The sequence below is a fragment of the Nematostella vectensis genome, chromosome 2 (assembly GCF_932526225.1).
Source record: "Nematostella vectensis chromosome 2, jaNemVect1.1, whole genome shotgun sequence".
Classification (NCBI taxonomy): domain Eukaryota; kingdom Metazoa; phylum Cnidaria; class Anthozoa; order Actiniaria; family Edwardsiidae; genus Nematostella; species Nematostella vectensis.
In genome coordinates, this window is record NC_064035.1 from 6,709,523 (window position 1) to 6,727,278 (window position 17,756).

The following is a 17,756-nucleotide window of genomic DNA, read 5'->3' on the forward strand; positions in this document are numbered from 1 at the left end:
TATGTTGTACGGAAATCCCGCTGATTGATCGCAGGCGTTATACCCGCTATTTTCTCATTCATTCTCTCTAAACAAAAAGTCACAACACTTATTCATTGTATATTCCTCGGCCCAAGTTACGATCGCCAATATGTAGAGAAGCGATCCTCCATATCATCTTCAAAGCGCACTTAAAGGTTGGGTATTGTGGTACGCTTATTCAGGAGGTCGGTTTCTCTCGTCTCATTCACCAAGTGAATGATTTTGACTGAGGATCATTCGACACAGGTAACTTCCGTCCGCTGATGCACAAGTCAATTGAAACCACGGCACCCCGACCCCCGGGACATAGCGGGGAAATTAACATTCATGTTGTGTTAAATGCTCGTTACTTTCCCGGCTACCGGGGCCTGTGACGCTGTTAAAACCCCCGATACATGGCCCCGGTGTTTTCCGATAACGTCCCACCATAGAAAGCCATACATTGAGCTGCCATGTTCAGTGAACGAAACTTCGGCGAGAAAAAGCCTTTGCCTGCTACACCCACTTTCGGGCCCTTTCTAGTATTTTCAGCATAGGATTGCTAAAATTTAAAAATCAACAGACATCGATAGATAGAGAGTAAACTATATTTTTCTTCAGTCAATACTATCAGAGATTTAGATTTGCAAGCAAGTATCTTTGTTGAAAAATTATTTGAATACACCGGGAAAAACCGGGGACGCAACTTCCATTTCAGCGTTAATTCCACGCCCCCTTTCCCGGCCTGTTGAGGGCTTCTGTTAAATCCCCTCCCTACCCCCCCCCCCCCCCCCCGATGGACTACAGGTGTTAAATATGTGTTAAATCCCCCGCATGACAGCGTTACCTCCCCGGTATGTCCCAGGGGTCAGGCTGTCAATTGACTGCCGCATAATGTATTTTTGGTATTTGAATCAAAAGACTTAAACGTGTCAGCCTTTTAAAAAATTGGTCTTCATACATGATGGGTTGGGAGTTTCTTCTTGAGAGTTTTTTTGATGCTAAAATGGCACCTTCACGTGCTTTTCAAACATGTTTTATCAAAACATTACCAATGCGAAATAAAAATAATTTTGAAATATAACTTATCCATTCAAGTAAGCTAGAAAATCACAGTCTTATCGCTGTCATTTTAGATATCAACGTTATACATTTTATTATAAATCTCTTTACAAATTCCTTTTAGTTTTAATTGAGTGATAGGCGCACAAGGCAGGGGGCAGGATCCAGTGTGTATGTGAAATATGAAGCACTGCATTCAAAAACATTGAGGACAAAGCAAGGAGCTTAGGGAGCCTAGGTGACACAGTTGGCAGAGCGTCGCTCTGTAGTGCCTGTGCCTCTCACTACTGGGTTCTGGGTTCGATTCCCGGTTCCGACGTGAGTAGAGTTAGTTGGTCTTGCCTTTGCTCCGAGGGTTTTTCTCCGGGTTCTCCGGTTTTCATCCCTCCACAAAACCAACAATTTCGATCTTAGCTGTGATCCGTGGTCAGACATGAGTTGTATGTCGGCTGCCTGAGGCGCATTCCTATATGCCTTCAACTCGACCACGTCTGAATCTGCGCTCTTGTAATTCAGCTTCCCAGCTGCAATGAAAGTGATTAGCTACTCCAATTTATTTATTTATTTATTTTAAAAAGTTTTCATACTTGAGATTATTTTATTTTCCTATAAAAATATTCATATAAAAATCAAGTACCCACCTAAAATTGCATTTGTCTCTAAGCAACAGAGATTTGGTTTATAAATTGCCAAAAATGGCTGATAAAGACACACTTTTTATTGCTCTTCAATTATGACTACAAGAGAGTCAGTGCTACACATTACACTACAGAAAAAATACCAGTATAGATGGAATAATTGCTTAAATGCAAAGCAGAAATATTTAATGAAATTAGTGTCACTGTCTCTCCCATTATCATCAATTGAATATTGATTAAGAAGTGCCACCTGAACAATAGGATAGAACTTGTAAGTCATGCCCTGATAAGTATAAAATTTATAAATGTATTCACTGAGATGTATAGTGTATAAACCAGAAGCAATAGGTTAAACTAACCTTGTAGGATGGAGTATTCGTATAAAACATTTTGATTTTGTTTTTTTCAGTACAGTACATTGTTATGTTTGTAACAATGTATAAATATTTTAAAGATAACATGCTACAGGTACCAATTTAAATTAAAAAATTGTCTGTGATTATGAATGTTGGCTCTTACATAGATAGATGAAACTATAAAAAAACAAGTAACACATTGATTTCCATACTTCAGATTAATTACAAATAATTGCATTTATTTTCTCACATGTGTTTTCAGTATGCACCTGGTAATAAATAACTGTGAAAGAAAAATACATTTAATGTTGGGTTTGTGTGCCAACCAAAATGCCCATGTTATGATATGCATCAGTATAGGGTGATTGTAACAAGTTAGAAAAATGCTGGGCATGTATGTTCTATAATACAGCTGCGACAGTGCTTCCGAATATAGACAAAAGTGTCATAATCTAAATTACACTCCTGAACATTTAAATACTGTATGTTGCAACACTGGTTAGCTATGCATTTTATGCCATTAACACTGACTCTGTCACATCCTTTCATGCTCAGTTTTTTCAGCTGAGGGCAATGGATTCCAATCGTGTTCAATGCACTGTCTGTGATGGCACATTTTCCAATATCAAGAGACCTCAATTTGAGGCAGTTTTGGACCACAAATGCAATCCCAGCATCTGTGACAGCTTCGCAACCCCTCACATTCAAGTACTTTAAATGGACACAGTATCTGCCGATGTACTTGATTCCCGTGTCACTAACAGGACACTTGGCAACACTGAGGTATTTCAGGGTTGGGATGTTTTTGGCAATTTCTTTCAAACTAAAGTCTCTGACCTTGTAGCAGTCACTAGTACTCAACTCTTTGAGCTGCCGGCAGTTGTTGGCGATGTGTCTGATGCCAACATCTGTTACCTGTGTACATCGCCGCAGATAAAGATTTTCAAGCAGACCACAGCTTAGACCTACTGTTCGCAAACCCATATCATCAAAAGCAACACAGTCACTTAGATCCAGATGCCGTAGTTTTAAAAATTGCCCATTTTCTGTGATGCTGAATCCATTAAAGGATGGTGGGCAGATACTGTTAAGGCAGGAACAACCTGCAACGTTGAGATGTCGTAGACTAGAACAATTCATCAACACTTCCTGTATTCCCTTACTTGTCACACAGCAACATCCAATAAGTTCTAAGTGTTCTAAATCAATACAAAACCTGCTGATACACCCAAGTCCCTTATCAGAAACCAGCTCGCTCCCATTCAACTTAATGCTGCGCACAGTCAGGCAATATCCTTGTGTATTGCTTCCTAGTTTAGTCAAGGTGTTCCTAAGCACTCGGTTGATGTCACTGTTCTGGTGGTTGAGAATTTTTATAGAAGTCCAAAGCACTGGATCCCAGCATAAATACTGCCACTTACAGCAAACTCCAGATGCCAGGCACAACTCTGGTGTGGTAAGATATGAGAAGATGTTCAAGAGTAAGTCTTCTGGAAGGTTGTTTATTGCACTAGGGCATTTCCCGTGTTGTGTGGTTCTAGTGACTGATGCATTTCCCTCGCTGAATGCACTGGGCTCACTGATGGTAGTAGTGTCACTGTCGTATCTTACTTGAGCTAATGTTTGCTGTTTTTGTGATCTTTCATATTCTTGAATCTTCCTTCGCAAATGGGCTTGCAGGGAGTTTTTTCGAGTCACTTTATGGCCGCTGTCATCCAATGAACTGTCTTGGTAACCCATGCTTGATTCTCCTATTTGATTGCTATGGGAACCAGGAGTAGCTGATTCTGATTCATTACTGTCTAGCCCAAAATGAGGAGGGTGAACACCTAGCTGGTCTTGCCTGGGGGTGATATATTCTCTGGGTTGCTTCTGGTCCCGTCTGGGTGACAGAGTTTCTGTAAATGACTGTGAGGATGTGCTTGGAATACTGTCTGAATCGTTTCCAGACAAATGAATATTGCCTGTTTTATAGGGTTTTCTTGTATTTATGTTTCCTGAAGGTGACTTTTTCTGGAAATTAACAGCATGGCGACCAGTGACACCTGGTGCAAACTTGTCTATATCTGACATTTGGTTTGTGCTACTATTTTTTGCTGGCTTCTTGTACTTTCTTTTCAAGGTGAAGTCACCAAAATCATCCACCATTCCATCTGTCAAGTCCACAACATTGTCATTGCTTTTATGCATGGATTCCTTACTTTTGTGTAAACTTTCACTGCTCCTGTACAACTTGTCTCTGCTTTTGCTCAAGTTCTCCCTGCTTCGTAAATCATTTGTGCTATGGTGAACCATTGTCTGTGTTCTCTGTGTAGAGTTAGGCATAATTTTCGTAACCACCTTCCCATGTGCCAGAGGAGGGCTATATGGTCTGTTATCAGCTGGCATCCTGGTATGCCGATAGGAATCAGACTCCATGTTTATATTGTCATTAGATGAGTGCATCCCAAATGTTGATGTCTCTCTCATGTACCCAGGATCCCTTGCCCTACTCTGGTTGTGCTCCTTTACACCGTTTGACATCCTTGGATGGTGATTCACATCCACCTGTACAAACTTGCCATTAGTCTTTGGGGTTTTTGCCAGTAAGAAATCTGGAACTTCCAATTCATTATCTGGTATCATAAGCCCTGTGCTCATGACAGTCAAGTCTGGGTCCCGTAGGTTCCGCTGCATGACCGGTGATTGGTGCCAGCCCTGTGGACGATGCTGTAACTGGAGGAAGTCCGGCAGGTCATTTTCTTTTACTGGTAGAGTAAGGTCCCCAGCACTCCCATTCTGCATTTGCTGGTTCACACCATTCCTGTTTGTCAACTTTGACTGGACTTGCTGACCATGAGGCCTTGGTTTAGCAACATTCTTCCCAGATCTGTGGGTTTTGCCAGAGGTTGCTACGGAGAGATGGCATTGGTTAGCATTTTAAGGGTAATCAGTGAATAAGATGGAGCGTGATGGGCTGATGATAATAAGGAAACAAAAAGCTGAGTATAATGGCTTGCATGTTGAGAGCTGGGTACATACATAAATGGGAAGTGGTTGGTATTTGGAAGGAAATCCAACAAAATGATCAATGATAGTTCAAATAGGTATGTAGGTTTAAGAGGTTGCTTAAAAACGATACATATTTTGAAGAAACTAGACAAACACAGTAACTTTCCCTTAATTTCTTACCATTTAAATGGCAAATTTGCCTCTAGACTAGTGTGACTGATGATGATGATTGATGGCTAGATACACTGGGGTTACTTTGTGTCTTCTTGTACAGTTATTCAGATAACCTTCATATTTAAGGTTAAGCATGCTGTTACGGACTTCCAATACGTGCATCCTCTCCTCACTTAGACGCTACACGAGCTCGTCGCAAAACGTTTAAAATGTTTAGTGCGCTCTATAGATAAACTTTAAAAGTTTTTTTTTTTTGCTCAAGCTCCATTCGCAAGAGTGCTCCGCTCGGATCGCTGCATCCTTGGAATTTAAAGGCGAAGCATTTGTGTATCTCACGATTGTCTCTAGACCTGTTTTGGCACAGATGTGCGTGTGTAATGCAATCCCCTCACGTGATAACCCACATAAACACCTACAAATAAAGCGCTTACTTACAAATAACATGCTATGGTAGTATCGTGAGCTTTTTGCTGTATTACATTAGAATGAAATAACAGTAAATCTAGAACTCAATGAGATTTAAAACGAGACCAATATCATGATATTGAGAAGATATTTTTATGATATACATTTTCCCGAACTCACGCATGCTTCATGATCAAATCACCAAGTCGATGAAATCATACATTCGACTAGTGCAATAAAACTTGAGGTCGCACTGATAAGTTTTTTAGCGTGCTAAGATATGTTTTGGATTACTATTTTAAAGATATGTTTTGGATTACTAGTTATATCGCTAATATACGCCATGCCTATTCTGTCGCGAATTCGATCTGCGAAGTATATCAAGCAATCGGGATAATCTTGTTTGAATAAATAGGTCTCTTTCCGTAATTTGAATAACCACTTTTTTCTTTATGATGAAATACAACAATATTTCATATTAAATCCCTCTTGGTTAATCAAATAGATGCCTTGATTTTTAGTGTTTTGAAAGTCAGATCCCGAGAATAACCAGGCCGTATAACCAGAAGCCAGAAAGTTAACCTTGCATTTGGAGAATTCAGTAAAATCTTCAGATCCAATTATCTTATTATCGCCTGTTCAAACACGACATCTAGCCCACACAGAGCCACACAACTTAGTTCGACGTCATAGGTGGCAGTTTACAAAACCCTGTGGGTTACTGATACGAGTACTATTCTACTGTTAAGATAAACGAGATGCTGTACACAAAACACACAGTAAAACATAAGCGTGCTAGAACGTCGCAGGGACTTTCCGGGTAGATACTGTCGAAAAGATTGATAGATATTCAGGTGATAGAGTTTTGCACGGACTTCAGACCTATATCTAAAGTGCCTGGGAAAGCCACACGGCTCAGACAATTCCGATTCAATACTTTTCTGACTTGCGATTGAACGTAGCTTGGGCTTGCTTGAGTGTGATTAATCGGTTCGCAAATGGGACGATTTCTCGCTCTCGAGGAGTATAGTATTAACGAGTTGCGAGGCTGTTAAGCGATTTTCTATCTAATCAGCGGCATTTATCGAGCGTTGAGCGTGCTAGATGACTGGGTTATGCGTGCTCGGGTCTGCTAGCCACTACAGAACAAGCAGTTTGAAGCTTATGCAAACACTGTTGACGCTAAGGGCAGCAACATAATGGCGTTCAATGATTGCTCTATGTACACAAGTCTTAACGAAGTTTGCCCGCTATTCTTTAACATAAGACCTTAAACGGCTTTACTGTCTGCACTACAAATAGATCGGAATCACTGAAGAAGGGTTACTCAACAGAATGACGCACAACGCACGGAAATCAAAGGTTACTACGTAACTCTAGCTTCGCTTGGAACCAAACTCTTACTCGGAATGTTTTCCTTACATCGCTGGTTTGGAAACGTCAAAGACTCTCAAAAGAATGTATTTCTAATCGCTATGCTATTTGCACTCGGTTCATAGTTAAATTTCTAGTGTTTTATCGTTATAATGAAGGCTCATGCTATTGTATTGTCATGCAAGCAGCCGCGCCGTCCTGTGTTACACAAAATGGCTACAGACTTGACGAAACGGTTTGCTTTTTACCTTCAGAACTCGTCGGCTGAGCGTTTCCCATATTAATCCATCAACCCATAATGTACAGTATTATATTGAAAACACTCGGCAACCTCTAACACACATTTCAGCGCGTTTTTGCAGATATTTTTCCGTGTTACAAGCTGTTTATCTGAAAACAATTACCGAGCAATTTAAATAATGCAATGCGATCGGATATGCAAAGCGCTCGCGTTGGAGATTTGGAATTAAAATACTAACCTATGGGGGGAGGGGTATGTAGAAGTGCACTAAGAATTGGCTGTTTAGAGGCCTTTACTTATCTATTGGTAAATGAAAGCAATAAAATTCTAACCTGTCGCGGGTTCCAGTACTGTGGTGTTATTTGGTTGCATGGAGCTGGAATAAAAACAAACTCGTATACACTTTTCTTTCCTCTCTCAATACTCTTGGTTTATATTCTTCCACTGGTGTTTTTTCAGGTTTTCGGACTAAATAGATATTACAACAGGAATACACTACAGCAGCAGTGTGATTTTTCCGATTTTTTTTATTAGTTTTGGTTCAAATGGTTGTTCTTTAGTCAATGTTTTGTTAAACTGTTTATGGTTGGCTGACTTTTTTTTATCAAGGATTGGTTAATGTTCATTGGAGTGAATCAAAGAAACGGATGAACCACGGGGTGTTTTAAGTCTTGTCATTGATAGGGTATACTAAAAAGTATCCGACAAAATGCCTCAAATGGTTTGCTTTTGTTATCAAAACAGTTTATTTGATTTATTGGGTTCTTTTTGAGAAGAAAGCTAGGGATTCTATCGATATTTGAAGCAGTACCAAATGATTCTGATTCTTTTTTTTCTGTTATTGATAATATCGATTAAATAATACAATGACATTGCTATAATGGCGCGATTGATGTATGCATGGCTGAGATTCTTAAGAATCTTCATGGACCCCCTTAGAAATATAAGGCACGTTCAAGGTCTCCAAGTTCCTACCTCCCGTGGTAGCTAAACTGTAAACAAGCACCTCCCCACCCCCCTTGGTAGGTAAAAAAGCACCACACTCTACCACTATTCCCTTGGTAGATAAACTCCTTCTGTATCTTAACGTACCATTGTAAACAAGCACCACACTCTACCACTATTCCCTTGGTAGGTAAACTCCTTCTGTATCTTAACGTACCATTGTAAAAAAGCACCACACTCTACCACTATTCCCTTGGTAGGTAAACTCCTTCTGTATCTTAACGTACCATTGTAAACAAGCACCACACTCTACCACTATTCCCTTGGTAGGTAAACTCCTTCTGTATCTTAATGTACCATTGTAAACAAGCACCACACTCTACCACTATTCCCTTGGTAGGTAAACTCCTTCTGTATCTTAACGTACCATTGTAAACAAGCACCACACTCTACCACTATTCCCTTGGTAGGTAAACTCCTTCTGTATCTTAACGTACCATTGTAAACAAGCACCACACTCTACCACTATTCCCTTGGTAGGTAAACTCCTTCTGTATCTTAACGTACCATTGTAAACAAGCACCACACTCTACCACTATTCCCTTGGTAGATAAACTCCTTCTGTATCTTAACGTACCATTGTAAACAAGCACCACACTCTACCACTATTCCCTTGGTAGATAAACTCCTTCTGTATCTTAACGTACCATTGTAAACAAGCACCACACTCTACCACTATTCCCTTGGTAGATAAACTCCTTCTGTATCTTAACGTACCATTGTAAACAAGCACCACACTCTACCACTATTCCCTTGGTAGATAAACTCCTTCTGTATCTTAACGTACCATTGTAAACAAGCACCACACCCCACTTCCATATTCCCTTGGTAGCTAAATTCGCCCCCCTCTTCCCTTGGAAGCTAAAAGCCTTTTGCATCTTAAAGCACTATTGTGACAAACACTCCACCCCATTCCCATCTTCCTGTTGTAGCTAAACTCTCTCCGCATTATTCTAACAAGAACCCCACCCCGTCCCACTTTTCAGTGGTAGCCAAACTCCCACCTTACTTTGAGTGGCTAAACTCCCGTATCTTAACGCACTATTATGAACAAGCGCCCAATCTCCCTATTCCCTTGCAAAACCACACCCACCTCTTTCCGTGTTAGCTGGAAGCTCTTCCGCCATGCACTTGGTCCTTTTTCGCCTCGTGCCATAGTTGCTGGCTGATAAGGATCAAAATTTGTAATAAAGGAATAGATAGGAATAAAATTGATCAAATGGAGAAGTTTTTACTTTGTAGCCAAAATCTCGGAACGAGGGCGCACACCGCACAGGAAGACCAAAACTAAAACCGGCTGCGTAGGAGCATAGGCAAAAAAAGAGCAAGGACCAAGGGACCAGGGTGTGTGCTGAGTCATCTTGGGAATGCTTCACTCACCTTGCCCACAGTTTCCCACAACTCTTTGCGAAGCGCGTGAAACCGAGGATAAAAACAAACTTCGTCAATTTTGACGCCTGACCTCGGTTTTACGCGAAGAGATGAGGAGGGTGAAGCACAAATCTAACACTTAACGGTTCACCGCGCATTTTTGTATACTTTATGGTCATTCTTCTTTAACCAGGTCGGACGTCCTAGTTTGAGACTGTTTCGCACCTCTGGTTTCGCACAGATGTATTTTCGTCAGCCCATGATACCGCTTCTGTTGAGCGGAAATGCTGTGTTACACGCCATCATCGCCCACGTGATGATTAGTTCGTTGAAAAAGTGCGGCCATTGTCTGCTGTTTGCCCAGGTAAGAAATTTCTTGAAAAGGTATGTTCAACCTTGTTATAGAGCTTAACTCGTTCACAACCTTCTGCGCTTAACTAGCCTTCCCTTAACTCAAGATCGTAGATGATAGATCTTTTTATGTTATATAAATTCCTGCCGTTCTTGACGGTTTCCTGTGTTCGAAGTTGGACCGCGATATAGCGCGAGGTCTAGGGCGAGTCGCACTCATTACTCGTCTCACTAAACCGAACAGCAGAGGGACTGGGCTGAGCTATGTTATATCCGCAGGTGTTCGAGGTGTCACGTGTCCTTGTTGGCGGCTCGCGGCTGTGGTGCTCTCTCGTTCTGTTCGTGAGCGTATTTAACCTCGCGATGAGCACTTTGCTGGTGTTTGAAGAGGATCAAAGAGGGCTCATTCGGCCTCCAAGGTAAGCAGAGAGTCGGATTGCTCGCTCCCTTTTGTTAACATTCTTCTAAGGTCCTTTCTTTATAACGGGTGCGTTAAGTAAAGCCAAGAGAGCATAAGATAAGAGAGGGACACTTTGGTATTGCCCGCGCGCCATTTCGATTCCGAATCCGGCTATTTTTAGTAACCACCACCCCACCACTGCGCGTGAGGATTTGCTCCTTTTATTTTGTCCTACTCCCCCGCGGGTTGCGTCTTGTTGTTTTGCCAACTCGATAGGAATGAAAAGAGATCATGTAAAATAACCCGAAAGAAGAAAACAAGTCTAACTTAAGTAAGCAAGATTGGCAAATATACTCACAGAAAGCTAAATCCCTGAATAGTTTGACTGTTTTGTTTGTCTGAGCGACGAAGTCAAGTGAAGAATGGATGTGATACCGCGTTTGATTCAAATCCCGACTCCAGCTTGTATAATTTAACAACATAATAATATAACATATAATAATAACAACATCAAAGAAGTACAGTAATATCCCCCTTTTTATTTTCTCGCTATTAGAAAAGCTTAGATACTCCAGCTTGCTGGCTTTGATCATCACAAAAATGCATTCCCTCGCTACAAGGATAGTTTTATGAAATGTATTTTTCTTGGATTCCTTCTCAATTCACCGGAATATTCGCAAGAATCAATATCATATCTAATGTCTAACTTACAGATTTCGTTTGACCATTAGGAAGATAATGAATGTTAGAAACCACGAAGAAGCATTGAGTTTGAGCGAAAACGGTGTTTGAAGCACGAGGTTTCCGCTCTTGATTTTGAATGAAGTCTCGTTTTCGAAATCTTGCAATCCTCAAAGTACTACATCCCCTTAATAAACCGCAACTTCCCGTATCATTGATGCCAGAATGAAATTTTCGATGGTATTTGTGCAAATAGGGTTGTTTTTTTCGGTTTCAAGTCACAAAACAGCGGCAAACAACAAGATGTAAATGCCAAAGCGCGGGGGTAGGGTGAGTAAAAATGCTCACGCGCAGTGGTGGGGTGGTGGTTTCTAAAAATAGCCAGATTCGGAATCGACATGGCGCGTGGGTAATACCAAAGTGTCCCTCTCTTATTTTATGCTCTCTTGGTAAAGCATGTTTACAGAACACTCGACTCCATTCTTTTACAGGTTAGTGAGCCGGTTTAAGTCATGCATAGCGTTTTTGAACCTCGTCTCAACCATCTTCAGTGCGTTTTTGGTCAGTTTTGGCTTCTGGGCCTGGTGTAGGTCCTACGTTGTTAACAGGTACTGCACACATGAATGCGTATACTGACAAATTAATGTGGAGTACACTGCGCACATCACCTAGTGTGTACATGACGAGCACTGCACACATCAGCTAGTGTGTACAGGACGAGCACTGCGCACATCAAATTGTGTACGTGACGAGCACTGCGCACATCACCTAGTGTGTACATGACGAGCACTGCGCACATCACCTAGTGTGTACATGACGAGCACTGCGCACATCACCTGGTGTGTACATGACGAGCACTGCGCACATCACCTAGTGTGTACATGACGAGCACTGCGCGCATCACCTGGTGTGTACATGACAAGCACTGCGCACATCACCTAGTGTGTACATGACAAGCACTGCGTGCATCACCTAGTGTGTACATGACAAGCACAGCGCACATCACCTAGTGTGTACATGACAAGCACAGCGCACATCACCTAGTGTGTACATGACAAGCACTGCGCACATCACCTGGTGTGTACATGACAAGCACTGCGCACATCACCTAGTGTGTACATGACAAGCACTGCGTGCATCACCTAGTGTGTACATGACAAGCACAGCGCACATCACCTAGTGTGTACATGACAAGCACAGCGCACATCACCTAGTGTGTGCATGACGAGCAATTCACACATCACCTAGTGTGTACATAACAAGCTCTACACACATCACCTAGTGTGTACATGACAAGCAATTCACACATCACCTAGTGTGTACATGATGAGCAATTCACACATCACCTAGTGTGTACATGACGAGCAATTCACACATCACCTAGTGTGTACATGACGAGCAATTCACACATCACCTAGTGTGTACATGACGAGCAATTCACACATCACCTAGTGTGTACATGATGAGCAATTCACACATCACCTAGTGTGTACATGACGAGCACTGCTCACATCACCTAGTGTGTACATGACAAGCACTGCGCACATCACATAGTGTGTGCATGACGAGCAATTCACACATACCTAGTGTGTACATAACAAGCTCTACACACATCACCTAGTGTGTACATGACGAGCACTGCTCACATCACCTAGTGTGTACATGATGAGCAATTCACACATCACCTAGTGTGTACATGACGAGCACTGCTCACATCACCTAGTGTGTACATGACAAGCAATTCACACATCACCTAGTGTGTACATGATGAGCATCTCACACATCACCTAGTGTGTACATGACGAGCAATTCACACATCACCTAGTGTGTACATGACGAGCACTGCTCACATCACCTAGTGTGTACATGACGAGCTTTGCACATTTCACCTAGTGTGTACATGACGAGTAATTCGCACATCACATAGTGTGTACATGACGAGCAATTCACACATCACCTAGTGTGTACATAACAAGCTCTGCACACATCACATAGTGTGTACATGACGAGCAATTCACACATCACCTAGTGTGTACATAACAAGCTCTGCACACATCACCTAGTGTGTACATGACAAGCAATTCACACATCACCTAGTGTGTACATGATGAGCAATTCACACATCACCTAGTGTGTGCATGACGAGCAATTCACACATCACCTAGTGTGTACATGACGAGCAATTCACACATCACCTAGTGTGTACATGACGAGCACTGCTCACATCACCTAGTGTGTACATGACAAGCTCTACACACATCACCTAGTGTGTACATAACAAGCTCTACACACATCACATAGTGTGTACATGACGAGCACTGCTCACATCACCTAGTGTGTACATGACAAGCAATTCACACATCACCTAGTGTGTACATAACAAGCTCTGCACACATCACCTAGTGTGTACATAACAAGCTCTGCACACATCACCTAGTGTGTACATAACAAGCTTTGCACATTTCACCTAGTGTGTACATGACGAGTAATTCGCACATCACATAGTGTGTACATGACGAGCAATTCACACATCACCTAGTGTGTACATAACAAGCTCTGCACACATCACCTAGTGTGTACATGACGAGCAATTCACACATCACCTAGTGTGTACATAACAAGCTCTGCACACATCACCTAGTGTGTACATGACAAGCAATTCACACATCACCTAGTGTGTACATGATGAGCAATTCACACATCACCTAGTGTGTGCATGACGAGCAATTCACACATCACCTAGTGTGTACATAACAAGCTCTGCACACATCACCTAGTGTGTACATAACAAGCTCTGCACACATCACCTAGTGTGTACATAACAAGCTCTGCACACATCACCTAGTGTGTACATAACAAGCTCTGCACACATCACCTAGTGTGTACATAACAAGCTCTGCACACATCACCTAGTGTGTACATGATGAGCAATTCACACATCACCTAGTGTGTACATAACAAGCTCTGCACACATCACCTAGTGTGTACATGACGAGCAATTCACACATCACCTAGTGTGTACATAACAAGCTCTGCACACATCACCTAGTGTGTACATGACGAGCAATTCACACATCACCTAGTGTGTACATAACAAGCTCTGCACACATCACCTAGTGTGTACATAACAAGCTCTGCACACATCACCTAGTGTGTACATGACGAGCTTTGCACATTTCACCTAGTGTGTACATGACGAGTAATTCGCACATCACATAGTGTGTACATGACGAGCAATTCACACATCACCTAGTGTGTACATAACAAGCTCTGCACACATCACCTAGTGTGTACATGACGAGCAATTCACACATCACCTAGTGTGTACATAACAAGCTCTGCACACATCACCTAGTGTGTACATGACAAGCAATTCACACATCACCTAGTGTGTACATGACGAGCAATTCACACATCACCTAGTGTGTACATAACAAGCTCTGCACACATCACCTAGTGTGTACATGACAAGCTCTGCACACATCACCTAGTGTGTACATAACAAGCTCTGCACACATCACCTAGTGTGTACATGACAAGCAATTCACACATCACCTAGTGTGTACATAACAAGCTCTGCACACATCACCTAGTGTGTACATGACAAGCAATTCACACATCACCTAGTGTGTGCATGACGAGCAATTCACACATCACCTAGTGTGTACATAACAAGCTCTGCACACATCACCTAGTGTGTACATAACAAGCTCTGCACACATCACCTAGTGTGTACATAACAAGCTTTGCACATTTCACCTAGTGTGTACATGACGAGTAATTCGCACATCACCTAGTGTGTACATGACGAGCACTGCACACATCAGCTAGTGTGTACAGGACGAGCACTGCGCACATCAAATTGTGTACGTGACGAGCACTGCGCACATCACCTAGTGTGTACATGACGAGCACTGCGCACATCACCTAGTGTGTACATGACGAGCACTGTGCACATCACCTGGTGTGTACATGACGAGCACTGCGCACATCACCTAGTGTGTACATGACGAGCACTGCGCGCATCACCTGGTGTGTACATGACAAGCACTGCGCACATCACCTAGTGTGTACATGACAAGCACTGCGTGCATCACCTAGTGTGTACATGACAAGCACAGCGCACATCACCTAGTGTGTACATGACAAGCACAGCGCACATCACCTAGTGTGTACATGACAAGCACTGCGCACATCACCTAGTGTGTACATGACAAGCACTGTGCACATCACATAGTGTGTGCATGACGAGCAATTCACACATACCTAGTGTGTACATAACAAGCTCTACACACATCACCTAGTGTGTACATGACGAGCACTGCTCACATCACCTAGTGTGTACATGACAAGCAATTCACACATCACCTAGTGTGTACATGATGAGCAATTCACACATCACCTAGTGTGTACATGACGAGCAATTCACACATCACCTAGTGTGTACATAACAAGCTCTGCACACATTACATAGTGTGTACATAACAAGCTTTGCACATTTCACCTAGTGTGTACATGACGAGTAATTCGCACATCACCTAGTGTGTACATGACGAGCAATTCACACATCACCTAGTGTGTACGTAACAAGCTCTGCACACATCACATAGTGTGTACCTAACAAGCTTTGCACATATCACCTAGTGTGTACATGACGAGCAATACACACATCACCTAGTGTGTACATAACAAGCTCTGCACACATCACATAGTGTGTACCTAACAAGCTTTGCACACATCACCTAGTGTGTACATGACGAGCAATTCACACATCACCTAGTGTGTACGTAACAAGCTCTGCACACATCACATAGTGTGTACCTAACAAGCTTTGCACATATCACCTAGTATGTACATGACGAGCAATTCGCACACGCCGCCATCCTGTGTATTCACCACCATCTGTGTATATAACGAGTACAGTGCACATTAACCAGTGTGTACACGTGTGTTTTTTCCGAATAAATGAGTTGGACTTTGTTCTTATTTGCTTGTAGCTGCTCAAGAACTAAGGGCATGGACTGGTACCACTTCAGGCCCAAGTATTCCGACTGTGGCGATGGCTATTTTTGGATGACAGTTATGTTGGTGCGTATGCTTATGGGTAGTCACGTGCTTCGCAAGTGCTTGCGAATGTTCAATAAGCATTTTTCCGCTTGTTATGCTGTATTTGGGGGTCCTTTTAGCCCACTCCCCTAATATGTTTGTTGTACTCTCATCGTGGTACATCTCTCTCTGCTCTTTAAACTCTTTCTCCGCCTCAATGTAAATTGGCACGTGCTTGTTTCTCTCCCCTCTTGCCATCTAAACTCATGGTCAACCTGGGCTGTCTATTTCAGACTTGCGTCTTGTGTGCTTGCTTTTGTCAGTGCTGCCTACGGATTCTACCAAAAGTATGGCCAAATATCGCCAGATAACGGCTTTTGAGGACGGAAATTATCGTTATTTTCGTCGACTTGTCAACTTAAAGCTAGATTTAGAATCATAAGTATTTGTTTTTATTATCTGGATTTTATATTTAATCAACCTGCATGAGAAATATATGTTACCATAGAAAGTGTTAATTTATATGTCTTTTATAGAAGATAAATAGAATGTATGTGCATGATAACAAATAAAAAAATAAAATGAGAGTACAACTTAATTGATACTCCTTTCCAAGAATCATTTATTTCATATCATATAGGCTGTGAATATAAGTAGTTTACCTAGTTCTTCTTTTAACTCCTTCCCTTTCCTGGATCTGTAACTGAATGAAAAATATAGTGATTAAGGTGTGAATTAGTATAGGTGATAATATGGGGCCGAGTAAAATTTCGGATTTAACAAAAATTGGCACAATTGTTTTCAATGTTTTCCGTAATCTTGCCCTCAATTAAGAAAGAAATACCCTGGCTCTTAGCCAATAAGCATTGAGTAATTTATATTGAGTAATTCGTTCTGTCCTCTGTCATGCCATGAACATGAGCTCAGGACTGTTTAACCTCGATACAATGATGACAAGGAGACGAAAATTTTTATTATTATATTGAATTAACGTAATGATTCGAATAAGCGCCCGGTGAGCTTATTCAATTTTTGGGGTCTTTGGGGGTCGCTTATTGGGGAGGGGGCTCTTATTTTATTTCGGCGGAAAATACCAGCTTCTGAATCGATTGAGAGCCAAACTATGTTTGTGATAAACTGAAACTACAGTATAAATGCCGTTAGATTGTTTATAAATTGATGGCAATAAAATGCAGATTTATGCACCATTTAATTTGCTTTTGTTTGGATATTTTTTGGGGGAGGGAAGGGAGAGGGGGCGCTATTCCAAAATTCGAGGTCGAAGGGCGGCGCCTATTGGGAAGGGGGCGCTTATTTAAGATGGACGCTTATTCGAATCGTTACGGTATCGCTAATTGAACAAGGGTACTGCTTTTATATTGAATTGCTGTGTAAAAATAGTATGATTGAGGTTTAGGACAATGGAGGCGTAAAGGTATGCGCGGTTGTCAATGAAATTGTGTAGGACCAATATGTGACGATTGACTATATGTAACGACTGAATGACTGCGTAGGAACCTCTTTTCTGATATAGAGACACCCGTTACATTATTAGTATTTTATTATTATCGGCAATTAGGTTAAACGTGCAGGCCCGTACCCAGGGGGAACGAACGCACCCCCACCCCCCCCCCCCCCTCCATAAAGCATAAGCTTGATCA

At 41.9% G+C, this 17,756-nt stretch overlaps 2 protein-coding genes across 4 annotated transcripts; one reads left to right on the plus strand and one right to left on the minus strand.

The window, feature by feature from the left end:
- The first annotated feature begins 38 nt into the window (after positions 1-38).
- Positions 39-16,660, plus strand: LOC125561043. 2 transcript variants are annotated; one of them, XM_048724006.1, is made up of 7 exons: positions 39-267; positions 9,489-9,590; positions 9,811-9,981; positions 10,248-10,387; positions 11,541-11,657; positions 16,047-16,137; positions 16,389-16,660. In XM_048724006.1, the coding sequence occupies exons 3-7, from the start codon at positions 9,859-9,861 to the stop codon at positions 16,464-16,466; spliced, it is 549 nt and encodes a 182-aa protein (XP_048579963.1). In that variant the 5' UTR covers positions 39-267; positions 9,489-9,590; positions 9,811-9,858; the 3' UTR covers positions 16,467-16,660. The 2 variants fall into 2 exon arrangements, with proteins under 2 accessions (XP_048579963.1, XP_048579962.1); XM_048724005.1 differs by lacking the exon at positions 9,489-9,590.
- Positions 1,615-7,445, minus strand: LOC5517960 (F-box/LRR-repeat protein 15-like). 2 transcript variants are annotated; one of them, XM_048724003.1, is made up of 2 exons: positions 7,249-7,445; positions 1,615-4,947 (listed from the first exon to the last, which is right to left on the minus strand). In XM_048724003.1, the coding sequence occupies exons 1-2, from the start codon at positions 7,277-7,279 to the stop codon at positions 2,432-2,434; spliced, it is 2,547 nt and encodes an 848-aa protein (XP_048579960.1). In that variant the 5' UTR covers positions 7,280-7,445; the 3' UTR covers positions 1,615-2,431. The 2 variants fall into 2 exon arrangements, with proteins under 2 accessions (XP_048579960.1, XP_048579961.1); XM_048724004.1 differs by lacking the exon at positions 7,249-7,445 and adding an exon at positions 5,228-7,231.
- Positions 16,661-17,756: the final 1,096 nt, after the last annotated feature.

Excerpts from the sequence above, each read along its gene's own strand:
- LOC125561043 (XM_048724005.1), top strand. The coding sequence starts at position 238 with ATGATTTTGACTGAGGATCATTCGACACAG. Across the intron at positions 10,388-11,540 it reads GGGCTCATTCGGCCTCCAAG|GTTAGTGAGCCGGTTTAAGT; the intron begins GTAAGCAGAGAG and ends ATTCTTTTACAG. Across the intron at positions 11,658-16,046 it reads AGGTCCTACGTTGTTAACAG|CTGCTCAAGAACTAAGGGCA; the intron begins GTACTGCACACA and ends ATTTGCTTGTAG.
- LOC5517960 (XM_048724003.1), bottom strand. The coding sequence starts at position 7,279 with ATGGGAAACGCTCAGCCGACGAGTTCTGAAG. Across the intron at positions 4,948-7,248 it reads TCAGCCGACGAGTTCTGAAG|CAACCTCTGGCAAAACCCAC; the intron begins GTAAAAAGCAAA and ends ATCTCTCCGTAG.